At 38.4% G+C, this 27,431-nt stretch overlaps 1 protein-coding gene across 1 annotated transcript in view; it reads left to right on the top strand.

Moving 5' to 3' along the window:
• The window catches only part of Exoc4 (exocyst complex component 4), a 756,055-nt gene that overhangs the window by 45,761 nt on the left and 682,863 nt on the right, over window positions 1-27,431 (top strand). The window contains exons 4-5 of the mRNA XM_057763023.1: window positions 9,629-9,813; window positions 19,750-19,859. Of these exons, the coding sequence (XP_057619006.1) occupies window positions 9,629-9,813; window positions 19,750-19,859 (295 nt within the window). The remainder of the gene's footprint in view (window positions 1-9,628; window positions 9,814-19,749; window positions 19,860-27,431) is intronic.

Genomic DNA, 27,431 nt, shown 5'->3' with positions numbered 1-27,431 from the left:
TCTGGTATAAATGACTTAATTGTGGGAGAAATTTATTTTTTTAAAATTTTTATCAAAAGTGGTTAACACTGACAAGGATTCCACTTCTTCCCCCTTTGGATGAGCTAGTCACTTAAGATCGTGTAGTTCAGCTCTCACCAGCGGGATGACAGGCAGCCTAAAACTAAGAATGGAAAAAAGATTGCAAAGACTCTCTGAAAACCACAATCTTGCACAGAAGCGTATCAGCTTTACACAAAAAAAGATATCTTTGCTTAGCCACCTGTCCAGCTGTAGACTTGAGCTGACACGTCCCTAAGTAGTGAACCACCATTTAGGGATAAGAGATAGATGCCTTCTTGGCTCTTGGTATGTTTGCTAGACTGGTTTGGTTTCTGGTATACCCCTTTTGAAAAACAATTGCTTTTCCATGTTACTTTTGCTTTGTGTCTTTCTTTGTGGGATAGCAAGATTTTTCTTTGTTTCTACCAATTGTGAGTTAATAGCCAATATTTGATCATTATGACCCATGAAAGCAGTAATATCTGAAACTTTTATCTTTAAAGCTCTGTTCAGTTGCTTTTCTTAGTTCCTGTCTGATAAATATTTAAAATTTTGTGAATTAACTGAAATAAAGTAGAAGCATTTGGAAACAGAAAGATGTTGGATTCTTGGTCTCAAGCTTGCTTTGAGGTCTAAGCCAGGGCCTCTCCACAGGGAGACTTGGAGGTGGTATCTCTGCCATCTACAGCTAGGTAGATACTTGGGAGTAAGGATCCATCAGGGAAGTGAGGGGGAAGTCTTCTGCTTCTCTTCTTCTTCTTCTCCTCCTCTTTGGCTTGTATCTTAATTTCTTTTAGATAGTTGCTAATAAGATTTACCTCTGCGAATCTCTCCTCATCCAAATAAAAAAATTCTTTTATAGCATTTCTTTAATGAAGTAGTTGGTTAGAATGGCCAGCTTCACAGTGTTCTTTAAAATGTTTCTACTGATTTATGGCACAGCACAAAAAATAGATTTTTTTGGCTACTTAAAAGTTTAAGGGTTACTGAAGACAGTCCCCTAACTGTAGAATAATAATCTCCAGTTCTTGATGCTAACATCAAATTGAGAAATAAAATGTAGGAAGAAACAGATAGCCATGGTAGTTCTTTGTTTATGGGTACTGAAGAGAAAAACTCCCAGAGGTCTGAACAAGTAGAATGGAGTCTTTATTAACCTCCAGCAGGACTATCCCTAGCAGATTAGCAGAAAGCAGCCTTGATTTCCAGTTGGTTCGAGTTTTTAAGGACAAACCCACAATTGTGACATACACAGAAAGGCAGTTCTGAACATCTGAAACAAGCAAGCCTTGTATACAGAAAAAGAAAGATAGCAGTTAATCTTGGTCAGGCAGTTAATCTTTAGTTCAGAGTCACAATTTATGGAAATTTAGGACTGGTCCAGAGACTAGTTTTAATCAAGATAATTTTAGCACTTAAAGTATTCTTAGGAATATTTTCATGAGATGGCATTGTTATGCCCAGATCACAGGGTTCCCCCAAACCACTGCGGAGTCTAAGTCTGAACTTTTTATACAAAAGCAAAGAGCCTTTATTCAAGCTCGAGCTTGGGCCCCCTATGTGTCCGATGCAGTGGTGAGAACAGAGAGTGTGGAACCTGAGTTTTTTTTTTTTTTTTTTTTTTTTAATCATAGTTGAGGTTGGGGGTAAGGGGATTTTCAAGGTTTAGGATCCCTGATTAACTGACTGTAAATGTTTACCGGTGTCTTGGCAAAAGGGGATAGGTATGTGCTGGGCTAAGGCATCTGGTAATCCTGTCTACAATGGTTGGAACATTAGGGATTTCCTATGGAAAGGTGGATATTTTCTCCTTTCATACTGATTGGCCTATTTCTGGGTGGTGCCGAGGTAGTCTCCGTTTGTGGTCTTTGCTGGAACCAGGTGTTGCCTTAGCGTAAACTGAAATTTAGGCCTACTCTTTGGCTGGCTTCTATTGAGCCTATCATGGCAGCAGTATAGCCAAGGCACCCTGGGCCCATATAGTTCAGTAGCCTACTACATCCTCCATTATAAAGACCTTATTTTTTGTAGACATAGATGTCACCACCAGGCTTTTGAACTTCCGGTTTGGTAACTGTATATTTGGACTGTATTGGATAAGTTGACCATGCTTCAGTGGTAGGCCATGCATCTAAGAACATTTGAGCCCTTGATGATGGGCAGGGAATGGGAAGGATACAGTGTTGGGTGGGAAGGGAAGTGGGATATATTTGGGGTGAGTTCAGAGACAGAGGGTGAATATGATCAAAAAAATGTGTAAAAATTTCCGGGAAGTATTTAAAATGTTCCCTGTTAGTATTATCTATTATCTTTACTACATTGTTTATTTAAAAAATATGTATGTAAGAAAAACGCAAATATTTTTAGTTGACTTTTTTATTATGTGTTATGGTAAAACGCTGCAGGTCCCCAAGTGGCAGCAGTGGACAGTGGGCCATGAGACCACTGCAGGCCACGAAGGCAGCTGGTCCCAGGAAGGGAGCCACGCGGGTGAGAGACAGAGACTTATTAGGCATGTCATGCCGAGAAAGTGGGTATTTATTTAGTGGGTTATGGAGGGGAAAGGAAAATGGGGGAAGGGGAGAAGGAAGGAGAGGAGGGGGGGGAGAGAAACAGAGAGGGGGGGAGGGAGGGAGGGAAGGGGAGAAGTGGGGAAAAGGGAAAAAGGCAGAAGATGCCTCTTTAGGAGAGAGATGAAAAGGAAAGAGCTCAGGCTGAAAGTAGAAGTAAGATCTGGTTGCCTTGGTGGGTGGGGTGGGGTTGGGAGTGGACGGGGCTTGTCTCTTAAAGGGACAGGACAGATGGACAGACCATTACATTTTGTAATAATCTAACTTTAAGGACTGATGTGGTGTGTTGGAGAATTCTAGGAGTTTATTTAAACCACTTGATTATGAATATACAAGATTGGTTCTGTGAAGTGATCTTAGATATTTGCTAATTACATTTTGAATGTTGTTTGTCTAGTTTTATAATTTTTATATGTATATGGGGCATTATTCAGTATTGGCTGCCATATTTATGAACCTGATTTTGATAATTCTAACCTCCCGAAGCCAGTTTGTTTTTTGTATCTTTTTGTTTTTCAGGAGAGGGTTTCTCTGTATAGCCCTGGCTCTCCTGGAACTTACTGTGTAGGCCAGGCTGGCCTTGAATGCACAGAGATTTTCCTGCCTCTGCCTCCCAAGTGCTGGGATTAAAGGTGTGCACCACCACCCAGCTTGTTTTTTTTTTTTTTTAATCTTTTAATATAGCAGCATCTTAAATTTCTCTTACTGCTTCATTGGCATGTTATTTGATAAGTCATCTGAGTCAGTTCACTCCCTCAGAGGCTCATATCCTTAAGACCACCAGGCTGTGGCACACTCTTGGGTGGTAGAAATATCAGGAAGTGATAGATTGGTAGAATCATGGGACGAGGTGCTCTGGAAGAGAGTGTTGGTTTCTTGGCTTCGTGAGGTGAACAGGTGTCCTCTTTCCCTCTTTCACATGTTCCTGCTCTCTCTGTCTCTCTGTCTCTGTCTCTGTCTGTCTCTCTGTCTCTGTCTCTGTCTCTGTCTCTCTCTCTCTCTGTCTCTCTCTCTCTCTCTCTCTCTCTCTCTCTCTATATATATATATATATATATATATATATATATATATATAGTTCTGCCATAAACCCAGAATAATAGAATTTGGTCATCAAGGATTGAAAACTTCTGAAACCATGAGCCAAAATAAAAATTTACTCCTTACAAGTTGCTTATCTCTGGTGTTTTGTTCCTGTGATGGGAAAATTGATTTACTTTGTGAACTAATTTAATAAAATGGCCATTTTCTATATATTAAAAAGCTTGATTGACTTCTGTAATTTTAACTTTGTAATTTTGAAGCCTCTAAATTTTTTTGTGTTTTTTTTTTTTTATAGAATAAGAGCATATATTAGTTATTGTTCTGTTGTTGTGCTGAAACAGCATGATCAAGGCTGATTATAAAAGGAAACTTAAATTGGAGGCTTGCTTACAGTTTCAGAGGGTTAGGGTTAGTTTATAGTTATCTTGACAGACAGTGGCTATCAGGCAGGCATTGTTCTGGAGCAGTAGCTCAGAGCTCACAGTGATACTCAAATTGCAGGCAGAAATAGACAAAGTGGGCCTGGTGTGGGCTTTTGAAATGACACTCCTCCTCCAACAAGGCCACACTAATCTTTCCGAAGAGTTCCACTAACTGGGAAGCAAGCATTCCTATGTCTGAGCCTGTGGGCCATTCTCATTCAAAATACCACATTCCACTCCTTGACCCCCATAGGCTTGTAGTCATATTATAATGCAAAATACATTCAGTTAAACTTCAAAAGTCTCCATAGACTTTCATTTTCAATGCTGTTTCAAAAGTTCAAAGTCTCCCCTGAGACTCAAGGCAATCTCACAGGGGAAAAGCAACTTGCATATTTCCAACATACAATGGCACCTAATATACATTACCATTCTAAAAAAGGAGGAAAGGGGATATAGAGGGGAAATATTGAGCAAAAGCATGATTGAAATCTTGTAGGACAAACTCCAGTCTTGCAACACACTTTCCTCTCGTGGGCTGGCTCCACTTCCTGTACACAGCTCTCCTATCTCACTGCAGCAGTGTCACCTCCAACATCTCGGTCTTTAATACAGTCTTGGTTTCTCCTTCATAGCTGTTCTCTCTGGGCCTCTGGGTAGGGACTCCCTTGTCACAGATCTGGTGCTAGTGGCTTTCCATGACTGGGGAGGAAGATTATACAACCCATGTCCTATATCCTCTTGATTCTAAATCCAGAACCACCTGGCCAGTACTCCCAAGTTATAATGCTTGTTGGGGCTGGAACCTGTACCCTGTTGGAGCAGGGATGCCGCCCGGCTAGCTTAGACCCGAAATAATCACACAGAAGCTGTATTAATTAAATCACTGTTTGACCCATTAGTTCTAGCTTCTTATTGGCTAATTCTTATATTAATTTAACCTATTTCTATTAATCTCTGTATTGCCTCGGGGATGTGGCTTACCAGTAAGATTCTAACGAGCATTTGTCTCCAGCGGCTCCATGGCATCTCTCTGACTCCACCTCCTTTCTCCCAGCATTCAATTTAATTTCCCCCACCTATTTAAGTTCTGCCCTATCAACAGGCCAAGGCAGTTTTCTTTAATCATTAATGGTAATCACAGCATACAGAGGGGACTCCCACAGCAGTGTGCCCCTTCTTGAATAACATTTACATAGCTTTCTTTCTTGTTTAGGCATTAGGAAATCCCTCAGACCTTTTTCCTTTTACAGGTTTCAGGATTAGCTGGGTCTGATCTTTCTCTGAGATTCCACTCTTTTGATTTGCCTCCACCATTATACTTCCTGGTGCTTTTTTCTCCTCAAACTATTCATTTTGTATTTCTCTTTGAAAGGAAATACTCTCTTTGGAGCCAGAGAGATGCCATGGATCTGCCGGAGACAGACATTTGTCCTGTTTGCTCCTTTTCATTGTGTATTTGCGTAGGAGTGATCACCAATAACCCTGTCACACAATCAATACTAGGCTACATTGAGATTTCCTCTGCCAAAGCCGTTATTCTAAAACTCTTTAATTTAGCCTCTAGCAGATTTTTAGGACAATGGCAGAAGCAGTCACTTCTATTCTTCTCCTCTGAAACCCCTTGAGCTGGGTCTTCATAGTTTACATGGTGTCAGTACTACTATCATCTTCATCAAGCCCTGCTTAAAGTATTCAGTTGCTATCCTAATCCAAAGTCTCCAAATCTTCCATATTCCAACAAACAGCAACATGCTCAGACCTGTCACAGAAATACCCCAGCAGCTAGCCTTGCAGCAGGTAGCAAGGCAATGCACTGCAGAAGTAGCAAACAGCACACAACTGATCACAAGCTACAGGCTAAGAAAGAGTGAGATTGAGCCTCGTGGGGACTTTTGAAACCTCAAAGGCCACCTCTGATAACATACCTCCTCCAACAGGGCCACATCTACTAATCCTTCCTAAGTAGTTTCACTAACAGGAGACCAAGCATTCGAACATATGAACTGTGGGTCAGTTTCATTCACATCATCACAGAGGCTATTTTCTATTGTCTTTTATGTTGAAGTTTTTAAGTTCGGAGTTCTGTGACTACCTTGATGTGTGTGTGTGTGTGTGTGTGTGTGTGTGTGTGTATGTATAAATTATATTTGGTTTTAAGGAAACAGTCAGAAAGCTTGTTTAAATGACAATGTTGTGTTGAAGAACACTTGCTCAAATGCTGTATTTAAATACCATATAAATCTACTATGAGTTTTCTCTATTATTAGAATAAATAGATACTGTTAAAAATAATTTCTGTAAATGTGGGATCCGTTCTTGACGGGGTTCACACGTTCCATGGTAGGGGCATATGGATTAGAAATTTTAGGCAGAAGGAACAGAGATACAAAAGAAAAAGACAGAGACATAGAATAGAATTGGGAGGGCAATCCAGTGAATACTGAATCCACCTGTGTTTATTATTATCTTTAAATACCCCAATCCAAAAGAGGGGAAGAAAGAAAAGTCCTCTTTTTCATGATACCCAAAACACTAAGTAACCACACCCAGGTTAAGGTATTCTGTTAGTAGCCACACCTTAAGTCAAATCTCCTGTCAGTAGCCCTGAAGGAGCGAGAATAGGCTTGAACTCTCTGACCTTTAGTCAAGGTGGTACAGATCCTCCATTTCTGTGGATCATCATAATACCCAAAACACCAAGTAATTTACACTCTAGGTCAAGATGTCTTTGTTAGTATCCACACCTCAAGTCAAACCTCTTGTCAGTAGCCTTGAAGGAGCAAGACTAGGCCTGAACTCTCTGACCTTTAGTCAAGGTGGAATGGACCCACTTCTCTGGGCTCCCACATGTGAACACTGTTTGCTAGGCATGGTTTTTTTTTTTTGTTGTTTTTTGTTTTTTGTTTTTTGTTTTTCGAGACAGGGTTTCTCTGTAGCTTTGGTGCCTGTCCTGGAACTAGCTCTTGTAGACCAGGCTGGCCTCGAACTCCCAGAGATCCACCTACCTCTGCCTCCTGAGTGCTGGGATTAAAGGCGTGCGCCATCACCGCCCGGCTAGGCATGGTTTTGTTTTACCTGAAATTTAAAATTTTTATTTTGAGTCAGGCGGTGGTTGCGCACTCCTTTAATCTAAGCACTCGGGAGGCAGAGGCAGGTGGATCTCTGAGTTTGAGGCCAGCCTGGTCTACAAGAGATAGTTCCAGGACAGGTTCCAAAGCTACAGAGAAACCCTGTCTTGAAAATCACCCCATTCTCCAAAAAAAATTTTTTGGTTGTCTTTGGAAGTTGTCATTGCTACGTAATTTTGTATTTGGGAGATGAATTAAATCCCTTCTTGTGATTTCCTACAAGCAAGTCAAGTGTGGAGGTGCAGTGAGTAGTTTTTAAGCTTAAATATTTTGGCTGGATTTAATTACCTCAAGGGATAAGGCTATATGATGGGCCAGTGGTTTACCAAATTATTTTTTATTTTCTGAATCTAGATGTCACTGAAGGTTAATGCATCCTCTTTTCTTCACTAGAGATTGAGTTAAAATCCATTTTTAGGGCATGAGTATAAATGAATTTGTTGTTGTTTTTCCTCCTTGGGGACACTTTGCTCATTTTGTGAGTCTGCCTTTCCATTTGGAATTACTGGCAGCTTGCACAGGGCCCAGGAGCTGTCATAGCAGGGGCAGTTGCAAGTCAGTGTGAAAATGAATGGGCAGGCTTCAGAGGGCAGAGCTGGCCCAGGGCTTGTCAATCTTCCACTCCTTGATTCTTTCCTGCTTTAACTTAAGAAAACTTATTTGATACTGACATTTGATTATATCACCTCACAGAACAAATGATGTGTTTATGGGTGAGCTGTTGCACTTTATTATTATTATGTTTAGGTCATTTTGGGCTGGTCTGTATTTGACAGCCACAGCTTTCTGTCTTCACTGTCCATAAGCTCCCAGATGACTCCTTTGTCCACTGTAGATCTGTCCTTAATATTTTTGATCACCAATGCATTTAATGATTTTTATTAACTATTGCTTTTACATGAATTTTCTAGTTTTTAGGGTCATATTTGTATTTATAGTCAGTTTTAATGGTATCACCCATTCATAAACGGTGCTATTATTGCGCATAGCTACCCCTATCAGAAATATTGAGAAAATATCCTATGTATAGAATAACCATATCCTTAGTTCTTCAGGTAGCTGGGATTTTTTTTTTCTCTTAAGACTTAGGTTGAAGTCACCATTTTTTCCTTCCTCATCTTCTTCTTCCTCTCTGTAGCCTTTAAGTTTCCTTCACCTTTTGCCCCACTGCTGAGTAATAATACTTAATACACCCTTCACCTTTTCCTTTCAGAATATAAAAGAGCATTATCACATAGAAAAATAATTGAATTTACACAAAGAAATGAGATCATACCTCATGTGCTCCTCCTCACCCCACAATTATTACTTTAATTTTTAAAGTCAGTTATTTTTGGTTCCCTGTCTTTCAACTTCTCTATTATAGGCATTCCTGTATGATTTGATTCATTCAGTCCTTGTCTTTAAAATTCCTTAAGCCATCTTAAGAGCATCTCCTTTGTTATCTTTAGTTCTCCATTTCAGTCCCCTCTGTTTAATCAGAATGCATCAGGATATCAAGAGGTCATGATTGTTACTTCCCACCAGTAGTTATGCATGCCAAAGTGCATTTACCTCCAAGTGCATGTGCATATGAGAAAAGTGAGAGAGACTGCTTGGTTCTTATATTTTTTTATATTTTTATTTTTATATATATATATATATATATATTTTATTTTTTGAGACAGGGTTTCTCCGTAGCTTTTGGTTCCTGTCCTGGCACTAGCTCTTGTAGACCAGGCTGGTCTCGAACTCACAGAGATCCGCCTGCCTCTGCTTCCCCGAGTGCTGGGATTAAAGGCGTGCGCCACCACCGCATGGCCTTGGTTCTTTATAGATACATACAGATACATACGTAACCTTACCCAACAGAGTTCTGTTTAGCTCATGATCACCTTGAGAATAAGCTAATAAAATATTCGCGCAATGTGCCTTGACTTGTCTTAAAGAGTAAGTTTTATTAAAGTTGATTTAAGCCAGTGCGGTGGTTTTGTGCTCGGGAGCCTAAGGCAAGAATAATGTGAGTTTGAAGCCACCTAGGGTCACACAGTGAGACCCTGTCCCCAGACAAACAACCCAAACTAAAAATACCCCCTCAAAAGAAGTTGATTTCAACCATCAGCATTTGAGATTCTAGTGAAAATATGAATTAATATAGTTATTTTACATGTGTCCTTGGACAAGCAATGTGTCCAAACAGTACCTAGAGCTTTGCTGTGTGTCCTCCTTGCCTTTATGTAGTCCTTTGTCAGGGTTTTCTTTTCTTTTTCTCTTGTGTTCTATTTATCTTAGCAAAAGCTCAAGGACCGTACTAGGTTAATCCACATGATACTCTGCAAGCCTGATATTGCATACACAGCTCTCAGAAACTCCTGTTCTTTCTTACTTAGAGTATGGCAAGATTCATTAGCTGTACTTACTTGGCTCTCTTTTCCCTTTCAGGTGTCAGCAGTGGAGTCTTTGGAGGGCCCACTGCTCCAGGTGGAGGGACTCAGTGACCTCAGGCTGGAACTTCACAGCAAGAAGATGAACCTGCACTTAGTTCTCATAGAGGAACTGCACCGGCACCTGTACATCAAATCCACTAGCCGAGTTGTGCAGCGTAACAAAGAGAAAGGGAAGATGAGGTTGGTTAACGAGTGTCTCTCCTATAGTGTCTTGTGGCAGTGACATTATTTGAAGAAACATACTTTGTATTCCAGAACATTATGATTTGTTTTCTTCGTCCTGTAATATGCTGCCTCTGAACTCATAGATGGTTTTATAATAGCAAATATGCCATATTCAGAGAGGCTAACATCACAGTTTGTTCATTTATTCCTTATATATTTGTTCTGGTCCTCTTATGTAAGGGTATGTAAGAAATATCTCCTATGGCCCTGTTACATAGGGATCAGAGACACTTTTATGGTCTTAGAAGGAGCTGAGAAAGAACTCCTTAAATTGAACAGTGAGGTCAGCAATAATAGAAATTACAGAGATATATGAACTGAAGTTAGTAACTACTACAGAATTACTTCAAGGCTTGATGTAAATAGGGTAACTATGGGTTGCCTTTTTAGTAGTGTATTCTACGGGGGTCACTGAGCAATAGAGCTTCTTTCCAGTGTCTGGTGCTGGATAAATCATAAAACAGAATCATTTTTGAATTTTGTGTAAATGTCTGTGTACATTTATAATCATTGCTTTGCTATCTCTGGGAAGGGTTTTTACTTAAATAAAGAAAGCAAGAAAAATTTGGAGACTTCAGGTTGAGATTTCTCAGTAGATATGTGAAACATTCACAATAATTTAGATATTGTATTGGTTAATTTTGATTGTCAACTTGATTAGATTAACAAATGAGTAGAGTATTATTGGGATATACCTTTGAGTATATCTGTGATTGCATTTTCTGAGAGGATGAATATATTAGGAAGATTCATCCTCTGGGCTGAGATTGAGATGTGAATAAAAATGGAGATGGAGAAAGACAGCTGAGCATATGTTAAACTGAGATAGGAAGAGTCCTAGCCTCCATGCTTCTCCACTATGAAGTCATCTGCTACCATGCTTCCCCACCTTGCCCTGTATATCTACCTATCTGTATCTGAACGACACAACAAGAAACTTCCTTTCCTTTAATTTGTTGTTGGCTTATAATAATTATGATTATTTCTTTCTTTCTTTCTTTCTTTCTTTCTTTCTTTCTTTCTTTCTTTCTTTCTTTCTTTCTTTCTTTCTTTCTTTCCTCCCTCCCTCCCTCCCTCCCTCCCTCCCTCCCTCCCTCCCTCCCTCCCTCCCTCCCTCCCTCCCTCCCTCCCTCCCTCCCTCCCTCCCTCCCTCCCTCCCTCCCTCCCTCCTTTCTTTCTTTCTTTCTTTCTTTCTTTCTTTCTTTCTTTCTTTCTGAGACAGGGTTTCTCTGAGTAACAGCCTTAGCTGTCCTGGAACTTGCTCTGTAGACCAGGCTGGCCTCGAACTCACAGAGATCCACCTGCCTCTGCCTCCTGATTGCTGGGATTAAAGGCATGTGCCACGACTGTCGGTGGCTTTTTGTTGGGGGGGGGGGTCATATTTTTGGAGCAGTAATGTTCAAAACAACCTCTCCTTTGCTCCCTTAAGAGGATGAGTGCATTATTACTTTTGGTTTGGGCCTTTGCTTTTGTGAGTCATTAGGATAAATGAGTCAGTCTTGAAACATTTGTGCTGGCTGTGTTCTCTCTTTCCTGTGCCATTGCCTTGCTGTACTTGGTCCCCAGAGAATGAGGGGGACAGATGTGAGGAACCAACCCAAGATCTACCCAGCCTGGCTGAAAGTCACCAAAATATTTGCTTATTGATGAACTTTTCTGATCTTTATGTTTGTATGTAGCAAGCATGTAACAACTTCTATGAAGCAGTGTGCTGCATGAACATAATAGAGACCCCTAAACAGGAAAGAAACATGAAGTGTCAGAAAACCAAAAGTAAATTGAGAAATTTAAGTCTTAATTTAAAATTTTAGTAAGAAAACCTGACATTGTAGTGCACACCTTTAATGCCTCTTTAATGCTAGCACTTGGGAACTTGGGAGCCAGAGGCAGGTAGATCTCTGTAGTTTTTTTTTTTCCCCATTTGAGGGCCCCCAGCTCCCAAATAAATACATGGAAACTTAGTCTTACTTCTGAATGCCCAGTCTTAGCTTGGCTTGTTTCTTGCCAGCTTTTCTAACTCTTTACCTATGTTTGCCTCTGGTCTTTTACCTTTCTTTATTTTATATTTATTTCCTTCTTCCTTTGTAGCTGACTGGGTGACTGCCCCTGGTGTCCTCCTCTCTTCCTTTTTTGGCTCCTCCCTCTTCTTCTCCAGATTTCTTCTTTATATTCTCTCTACCTGGCAGTCCCATCTATCCCTTCTCTTGCTTAGCTATTGAATGTTTAGCTCTTTATTAGATCAATCAGGTGTTTTAGATAGCAGAGTAACACAGCTTTTCAGAGTTAAACGAATGCAACGTAAAAGAATGCAACATACTTTAGCATCATTTAAACAAATATGCCATAGCATAAATAGGTGTAACATATCTTGAACTAATATCCTACAACAGATTTCTGTGAGTTTGAGGCCAGCCTGGTCTACAGAGTGAGTTCCAGGACAGCCATAGCTACACAGAGAAACCCTGTCTTGAAAAAGCAAACAAAAAAAACCAAAACAACCCCCCCCCCAAACAAAAATCCCAAACCAACCAACCAAACAAAATATTAGCAAGAAAGATTACATAATTGTATGTATATGCCATGAGGTCAGAGGATAGTTCAAAGAAGTGGGTTCTCTGTTTTCACATGTGGGTCCCAGGGATTTAAGTGCTTCAGGCTTGGCAGCAAGTGCCTTTACCTGCTGAGCCCTCTTGCTAGCCCAAATGTCATTTTTTTACCAAACTGTTTATACTACTTTATTATGGTAGTCTCAACTAATGAATCATCAGTAGTCCAGAAGTTGTAATTAGAATGCACATGAAGAAAGTCATGTTTTTTTCTCAAATTATATTTTAAAATTAGCTTATAAAATGATAGGTATAGCTTATAAAATGATTTTTCATACATCCTTCATTTTGGTTAACTTTCCTTCCCACTCTTTTCATCTCCTCCATTCCCTACTCCTATCTCCATTTAAACATTTCCATTCTAGTATCTACTTTGATATCACATATGAAGAACTGAGATTTTTGTGTGGGCTATAGACTGGTTGACTACACAATGAATTCTATGCCAATTAAAGAGTGAAAACACAGTCTAAAACAAAACAAAACAGAAAACAACAAAATTGTAAGTAGAAAAAGACTTAGTAACTAAGAATATTTGCTATAAGAGGACTCAAGTTCAAATCCTCAGCATCCTCATAAAACAGCTATGTGTCTGTGACCCCAGAATTTGGGACAGAGACAGACAGACATCAGTCACTTGCTTGCCAATCAGCCAAATCAATAGTATTTATGTTCTGTGAGATATCCTATTTCAAAAACTAGAAAATGGAGAATCAATTGAGAAAGACATCGAATATCAACCTCTGATCTCCACATGGGTGTGCACACATCCTGCTTACATGGGCGTGTATATTCTGCACATACACAGAATAAAATGAAATAAATAAAGATGTCTGGATAGGTTGTAGAAAAGAAGAAATAGAGGAGAGAGAGAAATAATAAAAACTGTGTTCGGAAGAAATGAACAAACGGGAAGATCGCCACATTCTCAGCATGTGATACTCATTTCGTTTAAACCCAGTTGATGTGCTTGAAACTTACATCTGAAGTCTACTACTTAGAAGAATAAGTATGTAACAGTGATTCAAAACAAAAACAAAGACAAAATGAAGAAAGAAAGTTCTGGGGAAGGCTGTCCTCATGTATCATTAAAGTATATTTTAATGCTGCTCGAAACAGAACAGCGTAGGATGAAAGTAGAAATATTAGTGGGACAAATTAGAGTTCTGAAACTTTATTATTTATTTTTTGATGTTAGTTTAAGTCAGTACAGGATAGGACAGGAAATATTTAGAACACCTACCTGGGTTAAGGTAATTTAGCTATTGTTTTGAAGAAAATTTAGGTACCTATCCTTTACATATAGAAGATTCTAGCCAATAGAAATAAATCATATGGTAAAACTTGATAGGCGTTAACATAGGAGACTATAGGTAGAGAATTGCTTTTCTGAGCAATTAGACAGTTTGTAAAATTTTAAATAATTTATTCCAAAACAAAGTATATTTTCAGTAAAGTGGAGCCAAAGTTAAAAACATAGACTGAAGGGCTGGAGAGATGGCTCAGAGTTTGAGAGCACTAGCTGTTCTCCCAGAGGTCCTAAGTTCAATTCTCAGCAACCACATGGTGGCTCACAACCATCTGTAATGAAATCTGGTGCCTCTTCTGGTGTGCAAGCAGACAACATAATAATGAGAGAGAGAGAGAGAGAGAGAGAGAGAGAGAGAGAGAGAGAGAGAGAGAGAGAGAGAGAGAGAGAGAGACTGACTCTGTCTCAAAAACCAAAAAAGGGATGTTTCAAAAGTTCTCACTTTCTAAAAACAAACTAACAAAAACAGACTGAAAAAGTTATGTAATAAGGTTTACTATCTAAATTGTGAAAATACTCCTCAGAGTAATAAAAGGGAAATGATATAATTCATAGTCTTAAATCTAATAGATAGAGACATATGATTAGAGCAATACAAACTTGAGAATCAGCTAGCTAAAGCCATCCATAGCATGTTGTCTTGTTAAGAGTGGGGAATATGAATAGTTTCCTCTCTTTGGTTGAATAACCAACGTGCTTTTTGTAAGATTTATTCCTTCTTTAACCTTGGAATTCCATTTCCAAGTTCAGATTATCAGTTTATGAAGACATATATATATATATATATATATATATATATATATATATATATATATATATATTAGGATATTCATTGCAAAATTATTGTTAATAACAGTACAAAACCCCATATAATTCAACTTGGTGCAGTGGAGTATGCCATAATTCTAGCACACTCAGGGGTGGGCAATAGATCTATGTCACCCTCTCTCAACAATGGAATGACATATCCCATACCCCACAAAAAGAGAACCCCCAAACCAACTTCCTTACCCACCACCAATCTTCATATACCTTTAATGCTCATCACGAAGAGCATGGTTGTTTCATATAATACAGCAGATTAAGATGGATGAGAAAGATCTCGATGCTCGATTGGTAAGATTTCTGAGATGTACTATTGAATCCTTCAATCAAATTGAAACAGCGTGTATTATATGAGCATATGTGTCTTTAACATGCAGTCATAAACATGTGTAGTTATCTAGAATGCTCTGCAAAAGGTTATGTGCAACATTCATTATTGTGGAAGTTAGAAATGGGGAGTGAAGAACATTTTAGTGGGTTATTTTCATATTTTTGTATAGAACCTCTGACTTTATCATCATATGAGATCATTGAAAAATTATTTAAAAGATAGTTCATCCTGACAGATTGTGTGTATCCTGGGTCAGTACTCTGCCTTCTCTTCTCTTCTTTTCTTTTCTTTTTTGGTTTTTGGTTTTTCGAGACAGGGTTTTTTTGTGTAGCTCTAACTGCCCTGGAACTCTGTAGACCAGGCTGACCTTGAACTCACAAAGATCTGCCTGCCTCTGCCTGTCTGAGTGGTGGGATTAAAGGCATGCAGTCACCACCTGGCTTGACCCCACTTCTTTGTGCCTCATCAGAAATACTGCACTGCTAAGAGAACACCATAGATCCTGTGGGTTTGGTATTGATTTTAGTGTGCAAGTGTGGGAAGAATTGTTTTACTGTATCTTCACCCTTGATCTGCTCTTTGACGGCATGGCTCTTTTTTTTTTCTCAATATTTTCTGATTTCTAAACTATTCACTGTTGTTTCTGTATTTTCAGCTAGATCTCAGAAATATATGGAATTACTATGTCAGTGACTCCTGTCTCATTACTTGGTTAAGATTTCTTACTCAGGGCATGTTATCTTTTATGGCTATTTTGCAGCTCAGTTTGATTTAACCAATTTTTATGAAGATTTGCTCTGTGACAGTCTCTGTACTAGCCATTCTGGTTATAGAGGTGAATATATTAGTTATTAGATTTACAGTGTAATGCTTTGTGAACTCCTGTCAGTCTTTGACAATGAAATTCACCAAATGAGCTGGACCTGTACATTTTGTAATAGTTGAACCTATATATACCAATCCAAGGATTAGCAGTGACTAATTCAAGGAATTAAGAACAAATGTTTTACAAGCTGGAAGATTTCTAACTGTTCTTTAAAAAAAAATAATGAAAGAACAGTTTTCATGGATTTGAAAATCAAACACATAATGAAGAAGTTCCTAGCAAGTTGGGTGATTAATTGTGGCCAGAAAGTCCTTGGATAAATTATAGTGGCGGTGAGATTTGGGCAAGTTATGGTGGGAGTTGCTTTGGATGTGGTGTAGTTTAGGCTGCAGCATAGTTTCCCCATTTGCACCGTGTTGTTTGTTATGTGACCAAACCCACATCGCTCATAATACACATTGATGTCTATCAACTGATGTGTTGTGGATGATTCTAAATGGATAAAAAATAAAAGTTATGTATATTTTAAAAAAATAACTCCATATTTCTACATTTCTTTTAAAATATAAAAATTCAGAGCATTCTTACTAATTAGGAATTTCAAGAGAACAGTCTTTTATTTATTTTGTTTTCTAAAACAACTCCCAGAGATTCAAAGATTTTTGAGGAAATTAATTAATACCTTTTCAATTTTGTCTCTGATTCATGGTGAAGGAGGACTTTTCTCTCTTTTTGAAATAAAAACTAAAGTCCATTTAATGTGGTATGCCATAATAGCATCTACCTCTCTTCTGAGCTTCATTTCTGTAGTTAGTAAATGAGTAGGTGTGGAGATTTTCTCTGGAATTTCTGAAACCAAGTCTTTCCTTTGAAATCCAAGAGAAGGGCTGGACAAATGCCTCCGAGGTTAAGAGGACTGTTCTTTCAGAGGACTCGGGTCTAAATCCCAGCACCCACAGTGCAGCTAACAACTATCTGTAACTCCAAGATCTGACACCCTCACACAGACATACATGCAGGCAAAACACCAATGCACATAAAATAAAAATAAATAATTTTAAAAGAAAGAACTCCAAGAGGATTTGGCATAGTAGCACACATTTTTAATCCCAGCACTTGGGAGACAGAGGCAAAGAGGATCTCTGAGTTTGAAGCCAGCCTTGTCTACATAGTGAGTTTCAGGAGAGCCAGAGCTGTCTCAAAAAACAAACAGAAAAAACAAAGGTTTGTGTGTGTGTGTGTGTGTGTGTGTGAGAGAGAGAGAGAGAGAGAGAGAGAGAGAGAGAGAGAGAGGAGAAAGAGAACACAAGGTCTAAATGCAGTTTTTCAGTAAATTGATTTTATAAAATTCTGAGAGTCCTGGCTTTGATTATAAAGTCGAGAAGCTAATTTTTTTTAAGTTAACAAGCCATTGGTTACCTCGTGTTTGTCAGAAATATCCTTGTGGACTTATACTGAGAAAATAATTGTAGATTATGGTGTAAAGTGAATCCCATGTCATCTGTGTTGCACAGTTACACTCTCAGTGTGTGACATCAGCATTCATGCACAGGCACTACCATTCCACTCTCAGTTCGTACATGTCAGCATTCACAAACAGGCACTGCTCTTAGACTCTCAGTGTGTAATACAGCATTTGCACATAGATGTTACCATAATAGCATTCCATTCTCAGTACATAGCAGCATCCACATGCAGGCACTACCTGCACTGTTTATTTTTAGAAATGACAGGCAGTGTTCTAGCTATACATAATCCTCTATTTTTCTGCTCATTGATATTTTTATTTATCCTGCTTTACAAATAACTCCTCCAGTTCTTTAAATATTTATAATGTATGTATATAATTTTCCTGTCATTTCAAGTCAAAATTAACTTTTTCAAAATTATGCATTAGCACTATACTCCTCAGTGATTACCTGTTTCTACGGCCTGTGTAACCGGGGACTAAGGAGGTATTCAGACCTCATTTTCTAGTTGGGAGTAAAGTGGGATGAGTTAGTTAAGAGTAAAAAATTGAGAATAAAAAGTTGTGATAGTACATGACTGTATCTCAGTGCTTAGAGGCTAGGGCATCATAGGACCTTGTTTTAAAAAATGAAAACAACAATGAACAGCAGATCATTGGACATATAGTCTGCTGTATTTACTTAGGATTATTTAGATAATTAGAAACTTGATTTCTATATCCGCAGAGAAGAGCTAATTGGAAATAACTATGTTTCCTAATACTTATATACCTGAATTAAATTTCACATTAGCTGGGAATGATGCTGTCTATTAGAATGTATGATGTTTGGTTTACCTTAGTCACACTTTTATCCTCACCATTTAGCATAGTGCCAACCACCAACATTATCCAGATAATGGATATTCACTCACCTTGGTCAGTTAAAGGGAGAAGTCCTAGGATAATGGATCATGGGATAAAAGTTGTTTTACTATAAGTGATAATTTTGCTCTTTTTGATAATTTTATTCTTTAACAAAGCTTTTTTTTCAGAGGTTTTTGAAATATTGTTATTGTTTTTTCTTAGTTAAAGATGCAGGGGTATAGCTCAGAGGCAACATTTTTATATAGTAGGGAGTGTGATCCCCAATATTGTAAAAAGGGAGGAAAGGAGAGGGAAAATACATATAATATTTTAACCTAGTGCTTTGTATTCAGAAGGCTCTTGGGAAGAGGGTAGAGAAATGTTACAATGAAAGAGGGTCTAGATCAGTGATTCTCTACCTGGGTGTTGTGAACCCTGGAAGCAGGGGAATGTCACACAACCTTTTTACAGGGGTCCTCAGCTATCCTGCATATCAGATATTTACATTATGATTTCATAACAACATTATGAAGTAGCAACAAAAACAGTGTTATGGTTGGGGGCCACCACAATATGAGGCTCTGCAATAAAGGGCTGCAGCACTAGGAAGGTTAAGAACCCCTGGTCTACATGTTGCTTCCACTTCAATTTGCCCCTCCATCCTGTCTGAAGTCTTTCCAGTGGACTTAGTCCTTCCCTTCTCTTGTGCTTGTTCTCTCTTTAAAGAATTAGTTTGTGAGTGATCTGCTGCTGCTGTCGCTGTGTTTTGGGCTGGAACAAAGTGAGAACTGTAGCTTGTACCCTTGGGTTGGACTTAGAGAAACTTCTGCTGTTCAGGCTGTGTGACTGGAAGATTCTGTTTCCTATGGCCAGGGCTCAAGCTGCTGTTGCCTTGACATTATTCTGGGTACTTTTAAATTAAAAAGTTACTTTGAAAATGTAATTGTCGTTTATAATCTTAATATATTTATTTTACTAATTCATTTTATGTGCATTGTTGTTTGCCTGCATGTATGTCTGTGTGAGGGTGTAGGATTCCCTGGAACTGAAGTTACAGACAGTTGTGAGCTGCCATGTGGGTGCTAAGAATTGAACTCAGGACCTCTGGAAGGACAGCCAGTGCTCTTTACCACAGAGGCATTTCCACCCCCCTTTGTTTATAATCTTTATGTCATCTATAATATATTTATTTTAGTTACTTTAAATTAGATGATGAGAGACTAGGCTTTATTGAAACAATATTATTGAATAAGTCTGAGAAATTCTTTGTCAGCCTTTATTATAGTGAGTCTTGACTTGTCAAAGATTATGAGTCTATTTTAAAGAAAACAGAAGCGTAAACTCCTGAAAAATAAGTAAACAATGAACATGAGGAACACAAGTTTAACACATACTTCTCATGTCATGGTGACACTTGAGCTTTATTTCCTTGTAAGTAATCTTCACTATAGGTACAAAGGAGGTTAGGATAGTTGCTTGGCATCATTTTATTGTATTAACTATTTGTTAACTATTTGTGTTAAACACTTGGGACTCTTAAACCTCCAACTGTGGCCGCTGCTGCATTGGCAACATACGTGTAAGGTGTTTGAAGTCACAGTGTAGAGAGTTGGGCACTAAATGGGACTTGAGTTGGTTTTTGAGAAAATGGTAACTAACTGCTGCTTGCTTTTCCCACAGTTCTCATGGCAAAGATGCCTCTCCTGGTCCTCTGATTGATGTTACAAACATCTCTACTCCACGCAAATTCCTTGATCCCACTCAATATTCTACTGCTGGCAGCTCAAGTGGTAAGTTATTTTTATTATGTGCTGCAGTCTTAGTATACTAGAAAGCCTAGGCAGAGACCTTTGGGAGCCTGTGACATGCCTGCCCTTCGGGACCCTCATGGTAAATAGATATCAAACCCTTGGCTGGACCTGTTGCATTTTAGAGGGTGAAAACTGGCAGCTATCTGACCTGCCTGCAGATTCCACCTCTCAGTGCATTTTATTTCAGTGGTAATGTTCAGTTTTCTAAACTTGCAATTGAATGCTCTTTGGTAAAAGGTGTGCTTTTCTTTTTGGTTATAATCTCTATTGCTTCTGTTGATATCAGCTGACAGAAAAATAGAAATGAGACCAAGCCGTATATTATGAATAAGACAGACAAGCTTCCTTTAAACTTGAATTCAATCTGACCAACTTGAGCCAAAGAGAAGTAAATTGTATCAAAGGTGATCAGGCTGCTTGCTTGAACAAAGGAAACATCAGGCTTTTTGTTGATTTTTTTCAAGGATAGAATAAAGTTTGGTAATTGTCCACTTTACATGTCCATGGGCACAGTTTCAAAGATGTTTCCTTTCTGGTACACAAGCAGACTTTGAGGTTTTGCAGACTCACAGATAGTTATTTAATCCACTACTCAGCCCTCCTTCTGTTGCTAACTATTTTCTTTTTGTTTTTGTTGTGTCTTTATTTTAGGCAGGATTTTTGTGTGTAGTCCAAGCTGGACTCAAATTTAGAATCCTTCTATATTAGCTTCCCAGGGACGGCTGTTTAAGTATGTGCTACTGTGCCTGGTGATGGTGCTGACTTGCACAGACATCAGGCTTTATGGTAAGGCTGAAGGGTGTTAAGTGCATGAAATGCCTAGATAGCATAAAGTCAGGTTAAACACACACTAGCTTCAAGAGCTCATAGGTCAAATAACGTGAAATGCAGTCTTGGGCAAGATGGCATCAAATATTCCACATGTTCACATACAGAGCTGAGCAGCGTGTGGCTCCTAGATTGAGGCAGCAAAAGGGAAAGCACGACACGGAGGTGGGGATGCCGTACTGTAGGCTGTAGTCAGTCATTGTAGCCTTCAAGTTTCTGCATAGTAGCCTCTAACCCACATGCTGGAATTTTTAGCAATTACAGAGTTTAGTCTCTTTGATGGTAGCCTCTCCCACCATTGCCATCTGCGTCCATTTGAATCCCACTAACTTTAGCTTGACTTCTGTGAAGGGGCCGCTCATGCTTACTTGTGTAAGCCTTCTGATCTTGGGCCTAATCTGGTGTTTTGTGTCAAAAATACTGAATGTATGTTTTTAACAAGTATCAAGTTAGGGGCTCAATGTTTGTTTTCCATTTGTCCCTTGAGGTGGCTCCTGTCTGCCTCCCTATGGGATTTTACTCCATTGTTTGATGTGTTCCATTTAATCCCTAGTTCTCAAGAGCTTTTGACTGTACGACTCCTGCCTTGTGGCCTGGCTCCTTCTGCATCTTCCACTGGCTTCACAGTTTCCAAATGCACCTGTGCCTGTGTGCATAGACTTAGCACATCTGGAGGAAGTATCCACTAAGTAATTTTTTTTTGAACAGCCTAGTATTCTTTGAATAAGATGAAAGTGTATCAGTATCATTTCATTGTCTAAGATTAGCTTTGGGAAGACTTACTTTGATTCTGAATATAAAGTTTTATGGAATTCTTCTGGAATGGCTCAAACTTGACCCTTTTGCAGAGTTCAACTGGGTCACAGAGTCTTGGGGTCACTGCACAGCTTTTCTGTGCCTTCATACCTTTGGGCTGGGTAGAAGAGGAGTGGATGCTTTCTGTGGACTTTGCAGTTACCTTCAGGTGGCAGCCAAAGTCCTTAAAGTCTTTAAAAGATAGTGATGCTTCTTGTTACCTTCGGATAAACAATAGTTTAGTTCATTGTTGTTGAGGATTAAGCTTAGGGCTTGTCCCGTGCCAGAGAAGCACTCCATTGATATCCCCACCACTCTCTTTTTACTTCTCTTTCTTTCTTTGGGTTTTTTTTTTTTTTTTTTTTTTTTTTTTTTTTTGTGACAGGATTTCTCAGTAGCTATGGAGCCAGTCCTGGAACTCACGGAGATCTGCTTGCCTCTGCCTTTCAAATGCTGGGATTAAAGGTGTGCGCCACCACTGCCCAGTTTACTTTTTATTTCTGAGACAAGGGCTTGCTAAGTCAGATAGACAGACCTTGAACTCATTCTGCAGTCCAGACTGATTGTTCTTCTGTACCTCTTGCCTCATTGTCCTCTTCCCCCCAAGTAGCTGGGATTAAAGGTTTTTGCCTCTAGTTCTAGTAAAAAGAAAAAAAAAATTAAGCATTCTTATTAGCTGTAGCACTGAGCTGTGTAACACTTTGAAATAATGTAAAAGAAGAAAGACTAAAAAAAAAATTGGGATTCCAGTAATCATTTTATGTAACTAATTGAAAGTTACTTACTAGGACATGCTTCACTGAAAACAATCTCTTTAAGTTAGAGTTATTTAGATTTGTAATCTTGATGTTTGTTATTTTTGCCATAGAGAACCATAACAAACTATTTTGTTTTTTTCTTTTGTTAGTTCATTTAGTTTGCAATTCTTCCTAAATTTCATACACTAGTTGTTATGGTTACACTGCACAGAGGTGTGCATCCAGTCCTCTTCATACAGATTGAAAGGCTTTTTCCTGTTGTCATTCTGATACAGTGGTTCTTTTCTTTGAGCTTTTGGTACTTCTGTGAGGGATTGTAGAGTCCAGAGTATAAAATAAAATATACACGTTTAGTTTTGGTTCATATTTTACTTACCTTCTTTGGAAACTGCCAATTATTATATCTTTATAATTTTTAAGTAAATCATCCTGCTTAGCCTAGTTATATTAATTTATGTCAGTGTTGCTAAGTCATTGTCCAATTGAAATAAAAATTTTAATTATTTATAAATAAATTATAGGTCAGCTTTGTAAAATAAAAGTGCTATATATATTTCAAATAAGCTGAAAGTGCCCATTATAGCTTGTTACATTTATTATTTTTAATAAGACCACTTTTACTTTCTGATGGACGCTATATTCTGTCAGGTCCTGGAATTAATAGTGTCATTCATGTTCTCACAGTGACTTTTGTTGTTATTAGAAAACTCTGGAAGAATCTCTTGCTAGCTTAAGTGTAGCCAGGACCATTGTGGAGACCACATTTAGAGATGTGTACAAGTCTTTCTTTTTAGAAGGGTTTATTTCCTGGACTGTTTTGGATGCTGTTGATATTACAATTTTCCTGGGTGTGAATGAAAAGGAAGGTAAAGTTATAATATTGATTCTTATTAGTAATTGTCAAAGCTAAGAAGTGTTTGTTGCCTCCTAGATGGGAAGCAATGTTTGAAGTGTTTTGTTTGAATTAACTGAGTATCATGAGAAGCTTCATTTACATACAGAAAATTGAGGCACAGAAAGGTTAATAATCAGTTTTAATTTACCCAGCTGATTAAGAAGCATCTGAATTTGATTCTGTAGCTAAGTTCTAGAATGTGTTTTTAAAATCAGTTTGCTATTGTTGCAGATAAATAAGCTCTGTATTGTGTGCTTGTTTTCTGTTCATAAACATAGTTTACCCAAAACAAATTTATTAATTATCTTAAAATTTTCTAGGTTAGAAATCTAAAATGAGGAGATAATAATATGGCTCAGCAGGTAAAGTGCTTACCGTAGAAGCATGACGTTCTGAGTTTGGATCCTGAACATCGATCTAAAAACTAGGTACAGTAGCTGGGTGTGCCAGTGCACACCTTTAATCCCAGAACTCAGGAGGTAGAGGTAGGTGAATCTCTGTGAGTTCCAGGACAGCCAGGGCTACACAGAGAAACCCTGTTTTGAAAAACCAAAAACAGATAAATGAATGAATAAATAAATAAATAACAAATAAAAACTGGGTACAGCAGCATGTGCCTATATTTACAGAGTGGGAGGAAGAGGGTATGGAGACAGTTAGATGGTTTGGGCCTACTGGCTAGCAAGTCCAACCAAAAAAATAGCAAGCTCCAGATTTAGTGAGACCGCCTTAAAAAAATTAGGGTGGAAACTCATAGATGACATGTGATATTGAACTCTACCTTCTGTATGTGCGCGTGCGCACACACACACACACACACACACATACACACTCTATCATGAAGTTGGCTATCATGGTAAATCCCAGCGCTCAGGAGGTAGAAGCAGGAGGATCAGGAGTTTAAGATCAGCCCCAGTACATACACAGTTCGTGGCCAGCCCTAGGAAAAACAAAATGTAACACATGTCTCATTGGGACCAAATGAAAGTATTTGCAGGGAGATGCCTCTTATTGAAGGTTCTGGGAACTCTCTTTCCTGTCCTTTATCAGCTTCTAGAGGCTGTCACCCTGTGTGGCCTCTTTCTTGTTGCTGAACCCAATGGTCCAAACATTATATTTCTCTGACCCACATGTCTGCCTTCTTCCTTCATTTTTAAGAACTCCTGTGATAGGTCTTGCCCAGCTGGGTACTTCAGGCTAATCTCGATATCGCAAAGTCTTTAACTTTTATGATATCTGTCTGAGAATCTACTTTACCATGTGAGGCGACCTGTTCACAGGCCTTGCGGCTTAGGCATGGATATTTTGGGGATCCTTCATTCTACTTACCATACTTTGCAGAGCTGATTTTTCTGTCTTAAGTTATCTTTAGAAGCCAATGTGTGAAAAATTTGACGTTTTTGGAATTATATGGTGAAATATTTTTAAGTCATTGCCATTCTAGTCTTTAGGACTCTATTAATCTGAATCATATTATTAAAAGAGATTGTACAAGTGAAGAAGATATACATTATGGAGAGAATACATAAAATGTTACTAAGATACATAAAAACTTGGGGACATAATAAATAATAAAGGGCAGAAATTTTGTCTAATTCTTGGTACTGAACAGCAAGTCTTTAGCGTCTATTTGTGGAGTTCTCGGGAAGTCAGCTGAGAAAGTAATAGACATTTTCAGCAGGGAATTTAACATAGGCTCTTAAAACTCCCCTCTCATATTGTGAAACAGTGGGATGGAGGGTGTAATCCATTAGAATTGACACTTTTATAGAGGAAGTTTCAGTAGGGAATCCCCAGGCAGAACGGATTTCCCATTGGGGTGCCATAAATTAAGGTTGAAGGTGATTCCTGAGATTGTTCAGGTTATTATTAATTAAATGAGAATTCTGATTGCTTGTGAATGCGCCATTTTCAGATGGCTTATTTAGAGGCACAATTGTGACTTTTCTCTGAGAAGTTTTCTATGCTAGTTTGTAAGTGATGTTTTGCAAACTGCATTTTGTTCAGTGGATACCACAGTGCTATGAGGTCTTTTTAGGGAAGTTGTTGTTGTTACCATTATGATTGTCATCTTTATATTCACTGTGCTTAAGCATATTTAAGAAAAGTTATTTGGAATTACATGTGTGTATGTGCTGTCTAACTAAAGTACTCACAAATTGCAAAATTGAGGCACAGGTTGGCAGAAGCAAGTAGGAATTTGCATTGCTTTCCTACTACATAATAATCGTATTATAAATGGCATAATAAAGAACAGGGTAGATTATGGAGGACTGAAAGAAAGAATTTTATGCCCAAAAGACTGGTTATTTATGTTAATCAATAAAACAAGCTAGTAGCATAAAGACAAAAGATGAGCATGCCTTTCCTTAAGGGAAATCTCATGCTAATAAGTAGAAAAACATTAGTTAACTAGTTATTATTTCAAAAATTGTTTTACAGACATATAAAGTGATTCCACTGAGATCTAATGCTTGGTCCGGTTGGGACTTGGCCTCATGCTGGTTTCATTCTTGTGTAGGAGATGCATTTTGCAAGCCTCTGTCTTGTCATGGGAAAACTAATGTCTCATTTAGATATAATGATTCATCTAGAGAATTAGAAAGATCAGAAGAAAAGCCAGTTCCTACCACTTTCATATCTTATACATATATTTTAAAATACATGTAGAAGAGAAAACTTGTGGTATTTGTGTTTCTGAGTTTGCCTTTTTTAAACGTAATATGGTTATGTCCCCTTCCATCCATTTCCCTTTAGGGCGGAACACACCTTCGTTGTGGTACATACATATACCACATTTTTGCTGTTTTCTTCATCGTAGAAATCTTTCAGCTCTTTGGCTACATTTATTAACATTTCCTTTCTATCTCTATTGAATACTGTAAACTTTTCTGATTTCTTTTTTAGTATGTTTTTTATTGGTATATATGATGTACTGAATTTTGTTTGTTTCCTTTGTATCCCTTTACTTTGCTGAAAGTATCAGATATGAGACTTTTCTTGTGGAATATTAGAGTCCTGTAAGTGTGGGACAGTTTGCTTGTTCCTTTCCTGCTTGTATCCCTTCATCTGTCTTTGGCTTAAGAAATCAAGCACTGATTTGAGAATGCATGGGAGACATGTCCACCCTTGTCTTGTTCTTGATTTTAGGGGACCTGCTTTTGTTTTTTTTCTCCACTGAGTAGAGTATTAGCCATCAGTTTGCCATGGGTTGCTTTTACTGTGATGAGGTGTGTTTCTTCTATTCCTAGTTTCTTTATGGCTTTTATCATGTAGGGATTTTGAAATTTGCCAAAGGCTTTTATGCATGTTTCTGTCCTTAGACTTCTTTACGTGTTGTATTATACTTGGTGGTTTACATATGTCAAAACCATCTTTTCATACATTGGATAAAACCAACTTGGTCATAATATATAATTCTGAATGTGTTCTTGGTTTTTTTGTTTGTGAGAATTTTATTGAGAAATTTTATATCTGTGTTCATCAGAGAAATTGGCCTATAACTTTTTTGTTTTTATTTTTTCTCTGTCTGGTCTTGTTGTCTAGGTGGTACTGACTTTGTAGACTGAGTTCAGGAGTATTCCTTTCCTCTATTTTTATAATAGGATACTTTGAAGAACATGCATGTTCTTTCACATTTTCGAGCAGTGAATTCTGAGTTTTTTTTTTTTAAGTCTTACTACTTTAATCTCATTGTTAGTTATCAGCTTGTTGTTTTTTCTCTTTTCTTTATTTTGCAAGTCATATATATCTAGAAATTTATTCATTTTTTTCTAGACCCTTCCTCTTGTATTTATTTATTTATTCTAATATTTTTTTGGGGGGAGTTGAGACAGGGTTTCTTTGTAGCTCCCTTTTTAAATTTAGGTTTTCAAAAAATTCCATAATTATTTTCTGGATTTCATTGATGTCTGTGGTAACGTTCCCTGTTTCCTTCCTTCCTTCCTTCCTTCCTTCCTTCCTTCCTTCCTTCCTTCCTTCCTTCCTTCCTTCCTTCCTTCCTTCCTTCCTTCCTCCTCCCTCCCTCCCTCCCTCCCTCCCTCCCTCCCTCCCTCCCTCCCTCCCTCCCTCCCTCCCTCCCTCCCTCCCTCCCTCCCTCCCTCCCTCCCTTCCTTTTCTTTCTTACTTGTTTTTTTGAGACAGTGTTTCTCTGTAGCTTTTTGGAGCCAGTCTGGAACTAGCTCTTGTAGACCAAGCTGCCTCGAACTCACAGAGATCCGCCTGCCTCTGCCTCCCGAGTGCTGGGATTAAAGGTGTGTGCCACCATCACCTGGC

The sequence above is a fragment of the Chionomys nivalis genome, chromosome 1 (genome assembly GCF_950005125.1).
Source record: "Chionomys nivalis chromosome 1, mChiNiv1.1, whole genome shotgun sequence".
Classification (NCBI taxonomy): domain Eukaryota; kingdom Metazoa; phylum Chordata; class Mammalia; order Rodentia; family Cricetidae; genus Chionomys; species Chionomys nivalis.
This window is presented reverse-complemented; position numbering and strand designations above follow the sequence as displayed.